Consider the following 8,374-nt stretch of genomic DNA (forward strand, 5'->3'; position numbering starts at 1 on the left):
AGCAAAAAAGAATATGTAATAAAATTTTTAACAACAATAAGAAAATATATGTAAATTTTAAGAAAATAAAAATGATTGTATTTTGACTAAAAATGTTGCTAAAAATTAAATCACAAACACTAAAATTTATAAAACTTTCAAATTTAAAAAAATAAAAGAGTATAAAAGAAAATAATAATATACAAAAAATAGATTGCAATGTAACACTTTATATTAGATGTATTATACAAATTAAGATTTTTATTTGACAAAAAATATACTTATAAATCCACCTTTACTGAGTACATCATATCATGATACAAGCTATCACTACATTCAGCTGGTTTTTCTCCATTGTATTGTTGACAAACAAACTTCAAAAGGTCTATTAAACAATAGTTCATTTTATATTTAAAATGCTAGCTAATGTTTAACTTATACTTAATTTTTTCTGAGTCACAACTATTTTATTATTCAACTTATTGTAAAAGGTTGCCAAAGGTTTTTTGAAAGTTTTTTCTAGGTTTTTAAATTTTTTTTTAGGTTTTGGAAAACACAAGTTTTTTGTCAATTTTTAGTACAAAACTAAGTTTAAGGTAAAAAACTGTCTTAAAAAGCATAAAAATATTGAAAAGATAGGGTAATACTACTTTAAATGTGCTTTATAAAAAAAAATCTAAACGATACAAAAAAAAAAGATATTATACGATAGATATTTTGTACGTTTTCAAATTTTAATAAAAGTTTAATCAAAAAATACTTAAAATGTTGGTTTTTGAATTATTTCAAAGATTCTTGTTCCAAATTCCATGCTTTTTCAAAACTTCCCAAGTTCCAGGTTTTTCCTTTTTTTTATCATAAATATCAAATTCCATGTTTTTCCAGGGCTCGAGGTTTTTTGGCAACCTTGTTGAAATATGTTATTTTGATTAAAAGAAGCTCTGTAGTGTCTCAAAAATACATAGAAAAGCACTTGCAAACCTGTTTGTGCATCGTTTTGCATCTGATCGTCATGAACATTGTTAACTGTTATCCAAGGCACATACTTGTGAGCTGGGTTGAGTTGCGATGTGGTTACTGCTGCCTGATGAACCAATTGCATACCTTCATTTAAATATTTATTTTAAAGGTAGAAAAAAAAACTATTAAAACCATCATACTTATACAGACCCCAGTTGTAAGAAAACGGGGGTCAAACAGCAATTGACTTTTTTGGTCACTAAAATAATAAACTAGATATCATACATAGTTGGATTTAACAGGATTTCTTGTTTTCAAATTAGCTCTGCTTTTATTCTGCTTCAAGTAATTTAGAAATTATGTAAGTTTAAATGCAAATAAATTTCCCTTTTAAAAAAGGCTAGCAAAAACAACACAAAATATCTGAAATACTTACAGATTTATTATTCAAATTACTATTTTTCTTAAATATTGTATAGATATTATTGAAATATAAGATAATTTACTCAAAAACTCAGAACAAAAAACTTAATAATTTAAAAAAAAATAATTTGACTTCAAATTATTGCATGCAAAATCCTCAAAAAACAGTTTTCAATAAACTTATTTTAGTCTCCCTATTATACAAGTTCAAGCCAAGTGAAAAAATCAGATTATGCTTTCCTATGTTCTTTTTAGCTTTATAACCTTAATATACTTTTAACTTGCCCTAATTACATCCCTAAATTTTCCAAAAACCTTTAAGGAATTCAAAATTAAAACTTAGTAACATTTATGACGTTTCATACATTCATGCGTTATCTTATTTTTCAGAACTCTATACCATGTCAAAGTAATTGATTAAAAAATGAGCCTAATATCTAATTACTATAGCTTATTCAGGTTTTAATTTTGTAGTAAATTTTGCAAAATTTTTAGGTATTTTTTAATTATTAAAACTAAAAAATCGGCGGTTTTCAACAGACTGAACTTTTAAAATACTTGGAGAACAGGTTACTTATATATACGTCAACCTTTGAGCTTTCAGCAATTTTTATTTACATTTGGCAAATATCGCAAAAACACCCAGTGCAAAATTCTACATAATTTGGACAAACTTTCACCTTGGCATCATTAGATTTTCTGAAAACCATCATATTGCAAATTGTATGGGACGCAAAAAATGCGACCTTAGAGTTTTTTGCTTGAAAGCTTTTTATATGTGGAAACTCGCTCATATACATATTGCGCTTAAATTAAGATAATTTAAAGAAAGTTTTATGGAGGCACTTCTTGAATTTTTAAAAGAATAAAATGGCATTTCAAAAAACTTACAAAAAGTGATAAAAAATTACACAAAATTAAAAAATGCCTCCATAAAACTTTTGTTAAATTGTCTTAAATGTGCACAACGTGTTTCGTGATAATTGACACAAGTAAATAGTTACAGCTAAAAACTCACAGGTTGCAATGTGGTGGTTTTCAGAAAGTCTGGTGCCACGATGAAAGTTTCTTCAAATCATCTAATATTTTGCACATGGTGTTTACCTGATATTTGAGAAATGCAAAAAAAAAATCTAAAAACTTAATCGCTGTATTTATAAACACCCTATGGAGAATAAAAATTGAAATCAATAAATCGAGTTCTATCTAACTATGCACAACACTTGATTTAATTTTTTAGTCTTCAAAAAGTCAATGGCTTTTTGCCAGCCCACTGTGCAGTACAATAACTTTCTTTAAACCAAACTAAAAATGAACAAGTTTTTAATTATGACTGTCATCATAGTGAGTATTGTAACTACGCGTTAGACTTTAATCATTCTGTTTTGAAAACTTCTACGACTATTTTCATAATTTTTTAATATTGTTAGAATTTTTAAAATTATTAAATAGGTAAATGTAAAATTGTTTCCATTCTGAATGTTGATTAAAAAAGTAATGAAGTGTAGTACCTAAACATTATTGATAAATTTTAATACTGGTGACAAGCTGGTTTACTATACAAAATACTATTATGTTTTTTCCTAGATATTTGGTAAAATAAGTGTCTAACATAATAAACTTGTTTCAATTTTAGAACCACAAATTGTTACCAAAAATTAGTTTATGAGCATTTATTACTTCTTATATTTACAATAACTTAACAAGTTCAAATTAAGTCCGTCAGAAATTACTTACAATACAATGTTTTTCCTCATCTAGATTGTGACTTATAATACTCGAAAAAAATTCTCCTTAAGAGTTTATTTCCGTTTGAGTAAGAACTATAACTGAAAATCACAAAAGGGAGAAAAAAAATTGGTTCTTTTAGTTAAAAGTGAAAACTAAACATGCTTATTCTTTAACCTGCAATTTTAGATGTTTAAAGTTTTTGATATATAAAATTAATCAAATTTGTTTGAACCATCTGCTGAACCTAGAATTTTTTTAAGATTTAAATCAAGTTAGTATGTTGTATGTATTTGGTATTCAATAAAACAAATAGACTTCCTAACTTTAGCTTTTATCAAAATAAAATCAATCAGAAGTTTATAACAGCACAATGTTTCTCTTTGCTGTGATCATCACTTAATGTTTCATTAAGAGGAATTTACACCTAAGGGGTTACTTTTTAATTTGAATAAAAAACAATAATAATATAGATGACAATGTTTAAAACTTTAATAATGACAATAAAAAAACCTGATATATATGATTACAAACTACAAAATTTACTAAGCAATCTGACAAAAATTATTGCTAAATAACTATTTTATAATTTCAAATAAATTTATCCTACATGTTTTGTTAAGATTTAAGGCCATTGATCATTTTTTGAGGTTGACTTAAATTTTTGGAGTTTTAACCAAGTTAAATCGTTCTAAAATTTTTAAATATTCAAACTAGTTTTTGAGATACAACAGGTTAAAGTCTCAAAGTAGAATGGATTCCTTAAGAGGAGAGAAATAAAATGATTAATAAATAAAATCGCTAAAAATATATCTATGTTTTTGAAGTAGATATGTAATGCTGTATTAGAAATAAAATTCGAAAATTACAAAATAGTTAATAAATCTAAGAACGCTTAAATCAAAACATATGATGTAATAATAAATAAGGTTTTTTTTGAAGACATGATAAGTTTTGGGCAGAGTAACTTGGTGTATAATACATACATGATGAGCTACTTTTGAAAACAACTTGTAAATGCTCTTATTCTCTCTTGATTTTCTTTATTTGCAATATTAAATTTCTAATTTGTTTAATAATAAACTTTAGTAATTTCATAGTTGTTTATAATGCATTAGTGATCTTTATTAGTATTTTAGTGATAGTTTAAGTTTTCTGTATTTATGTATAATTATTTAAAATTATCAAATTATTTCCATATTCATATTACTATTAATATTCAATTTGATATTTATATTGGTTTTCAAATTAATTTATTAGGCATTTATAATTCTCATTCTAATATTTGTTATCTTGTAAGTAAGAATATATTAAGATGATTGCAAGTGATTCAGAAGCAGTATCTGTTCTGCCTGTGCTACCAGGCCCTTCGAGTGGACACATACAACAAAATTTCAGTAATATTCTTTATAGTATTTAAAAAAATCTGTAAAAAGCATTTTGTAAAATTTAATTTTTTTTCAAAAAATTTATAAAAACATGGATTATTTCTGTTTTTAGGTCATAAAACTTACATTTAATGTGTTTTAATAATTTATTAAAACAATTTTTTTTATTGCAAGGAAAATTTCCTGAAAATTTTAAGTATTTATGTTATAAAAATTTATAGGAATATATATTTTTTGTAATATTTATTTATTTACTGCTTTAGATTTTTTTATACCATATGGAACCTATCATACTCTTAAAATTTTATTGTCTGTATGTGATACTTAGATTGAATATTAAAAAGTTGTAAAAAGTAACTTAAAGCCTTGTTAAAACTCTAAAAATTAAAATCAAATTGTATAAAAGTAATTCATCTTTATCGCCTTAATATCTGAGTAAATTCTGTACAACAATTATATATAAAATTAAAAAATAAATATGTACCTAACTTAATTCTATATATATAGCTGAAAATTTTCTTTAAAAATGAAATTAATCAAAAATCATAACATATTTTTCAAAAAATTATCAACTCAGTAAAAACTAAACTAATTTATTCTTAGGGTAGAAGCTTGAACAAAATTCTTCAGAAAGTAGACAAAAACAACATTTTGCTAGTATATTAACCAACCTCATGTTAAAATTATGCTATAAAAAAGAAAAACGTAACAAACCCTGAGTACCATTAGCACAAGTCTCAACATCAGACCAGTTTAAACCACCACTTTCCACACATCTTCTAGCATCTTTCACCCCTTGCTCGGATTTTTCAATGCAGTTGATGATTGGGAAGAACTTTTCAATATTATTGCTTGAGTGTGCCATTACACAATTTTCTATAGAGTTCAAAGTACATTCATCTTTACCATGTTGGCAAATGTATTCATATTGTCCTGTTTTTTTATTTTTAAATTATATATTCAAATAAACAAACAAGTTATCAGAGCTGTGGTGAAAAGTATTGAAAATAATTACTTATTAACAAAAAAATAACTGTTGCCTGCTTCTTGAGAAAATAAAAACAAGCTTGAGTTTATTATCAAAGCTTAAAAAAATATTGTGCCTCTGGAATTTTCTAATGCTACTAGGCTTCTAATAACTTATAATCTTCACAAATTTGTTGATCCACCAATTTATTTGCACAACAATGTTTCACTTCTTTAAGGGTATAAGGGGTAGGAGGAAATATAGCTTTTTTAAGTATGTATTTGTTTACATAAAAAACTAAGCTACCACTTACTTTTTATTGTTTTTGATATTCAAAGTAACTTTAAAATATAAGCAATCAAAATTAAAATTTTCAACAGGTTTTTTTTGGGAGGAGCAAACTAAAAAGGAAAATTAGACTATCTCACTAAAAACTATCTCCTCCTTCAGTTTTTAAGCTACTAGTTTAAAAAAAATTTCAGGTTAATCATTTATAAACTTTGAATTACTTGTAGAAAAAAAATTATTAATTTCTTTTATAATTATAAAAATAAAATAATTTTTTTTTTGTTTCGGTTATTAAATTATATAATATTAATTTACAAAAATCTGTTTCCTACAAAAGTTATTTTTAAAAGTAAAAGATTATTTCCTGAAAATTTGAAGAAATAACTTTAAAAATGAAGGAGGAGAAAGACTATTAGTTAAATTGTCAATATTAAAAAAAAACCATGAATTTTTTTATTGCATAAAGTCGTATTGAACTCTTTTTTACAATAATAAATATATCTGAAACATTTTGTAATTTGTAATAACTGATTGTGTGTTGACTTTGTTAGTGTTCACACAATTGGATTTTTGGTGTACTTTTTATTAACATCAATTGTAAACTTTCACTTGGGAGATTTAGGTTTAAGAAATTTCTTATGGTTGTCGGATTTTTACCTTGTGGGTGTTTACCAAATCACAAAACAATAACAGATTTTTCCATTGAAAAAGATTGTGTTTTTTTTATATTTTTTTTAAATAATTAGCTGTTAATCACATAAGAAGCAGTGAAACTATTACACTTAGTGAACTTATTTACTTAACTTTTTCACAGAGTTTATCATTGAAGAGGGGTTGATGTTTTTTTCACTAAAAAAAAGTAAAATCTTTAAAATGTACAGAGTTAGAAAGAAATTAGTTAAAAATGATAGTAAGCCACATATGGTTTATTAATTTCTGTAGCTAATTAAATGTAATTACAAGTAATAAAATAAACATTTATATATATATAATATTTAAAAACAAAATAAGGTCAAAGGGGGAGTCCAACATTTTTTTAAGAAAAATATCATTGGCTCTAATTTAAAAGTTTAAAGTATAACTACAAAATAATTTTGAAATAATAAAAAAGAAAGAACTTTTGAGATATACCCAGTTTAGTAAAAAAAACCTTATGAAACAAAAAAAATTAAGACTGATTGTCTCTTAAGTTTATAACACTCATTAAAAATATCTCCATCCTTAATTTTAAAATAACTTATTTCAAAATTTTATTAAATGATCTTTTAGATATTAGAAACAACATATACAAAGCAGATAAACAAATATTTACGCCTAAAACTAAACAAAATAATTATATTTCTTGTTTAAAATAAAAATCTTAAGTAAAAACAAAAAATCAGTTTTTGTCAAGTCGCTCAAAATTTGTTAAATATTAGACCAAAAAAGCTTTAAATCAGTTGCTCAAAAACTGATAGAGATTATGTTTTTTAAGTGAAATATTCTAACTTAACCTTTATAGTTTGCGCCTTCCATAAACAATCTATTAAACCCTCTAACTTTGATGACTTATATCTCAAAACTACTTATAATTTTTTCAAATGGGAAAAACAACTGGTAGTTTTGCTTTTTAGGAAAAAAACAAATCTTAATCAAAAAAAAAGTGTTATAAGTAAAAAAATAATAATTAGCTCCCCTTCCTATAGCCTCAAAGAATCAAAGTGTTAGTGGGTAGCCTTTTTAAATAAAGTTTTAGTAATTCTAACCATAAATAGTAAATCTAGAAATACTATTTATAGTCAAAACTAAAACTCTTTAATAATTGTTCCAATTCTAAAAAAAATTATATGAATTATTTTGTTTATTTGAAAAACTTTCAATTATGCTTATTCAAACATAAATTAAAAGAACAACTTATATTTGATTAAGTATAATCAAAAACTTTTGAAATAAACAAAATATCTCTTTAAAAGTGCTCAGTTTGGAAATGGCCTTTTTAATGTCATTTTATTTTTATCCTATTCATACTTCAAAGGCTTTTGTCTTTTGACAAAAGTCTTTCTTTACATTAGACATATAAAGATTTTGGTGTTAAGCATATGTAACCTGTTATTTTTTGTTTTTAATAAATATGATTGGTTCTAATTTGTATACAAAGTATTGAGCAATATATACCAATTTTTCTAGGTGCGAAATCATCCTAGGAAATTACCCCAATTTTAAGTAAAACAACAAATTTATTAAGCAGTTAAAAAAAACAGGTTAAGAAAGTTTTATTCTTCTGGTAAATTTAAAACATTTATTGATTTTAATGAAAGTTACAATACTAATTAAACATAAAAAATACCTGGAGAAACTTCTTTTTCAACTGCATTACCATATGCTACTAAAGTTACTTTCATAATTTCAGTATCAAGTAATTTGTTCCATGTTGGATAAAGTTGTTCAGTAATAAATTGTCTGCAAAATGGACACAGTGATTCATAATAAAGCTCAATGCTTACTGGATCAGCATTGCTACTATAAAACTCTCTGCAGGAATTTAAAACATCACATTCTTTTCTTATACTAGCATTTTGGCACCAGTATTTTGGATGGATGTTACACTTAGCAGATGCTCCAAAAGCAAAAAAAGTCAGTATAATGTACAGTTTCATATTTA

The 8,374-nt window shown here is 24.6% G+C and overlaps 1 protein-coding gene across 1 annotated transcript; it reads right to left on the reverse strand.

The window, feature by feature from the left end:
- Positions 1-8,374, reverse strand: LOC145836047 (gamma-interferon-inducible lysosomal thiol reductase-like). Its single transcript, XM_082943838.1, has 4 exons — positions 8,060-8,374; positions 5,193-5,411; positions 961-1,083; positions 1-364 (listed from the first exon to the last, which is right to left on the reverse strand). The coding sequence occupies exons 1-4, from the start codon at positions 8,367-8,369 to the stop codon at positions 261-263; spliced, it is 756 nt and encodes a 251-aa protein (XP_082799964.1). The 5' UTR covers positions 8,370-8,374; the 3' UTR covers positions 1-260.

This window comes from Thalia democratica, chromosome 5 (assembly GCF_965202585.1).
Source record: "Thalia democratica chromosome 5, ktThaDemo2.hap1.1, whole genome shotgun sequence".
Classification (NCBI taxonomy): Eukaryota; Metazoa; Chordata; class Thaliacea; order Salpida; family Salpidae; genus Thalia; species Thalia democratica.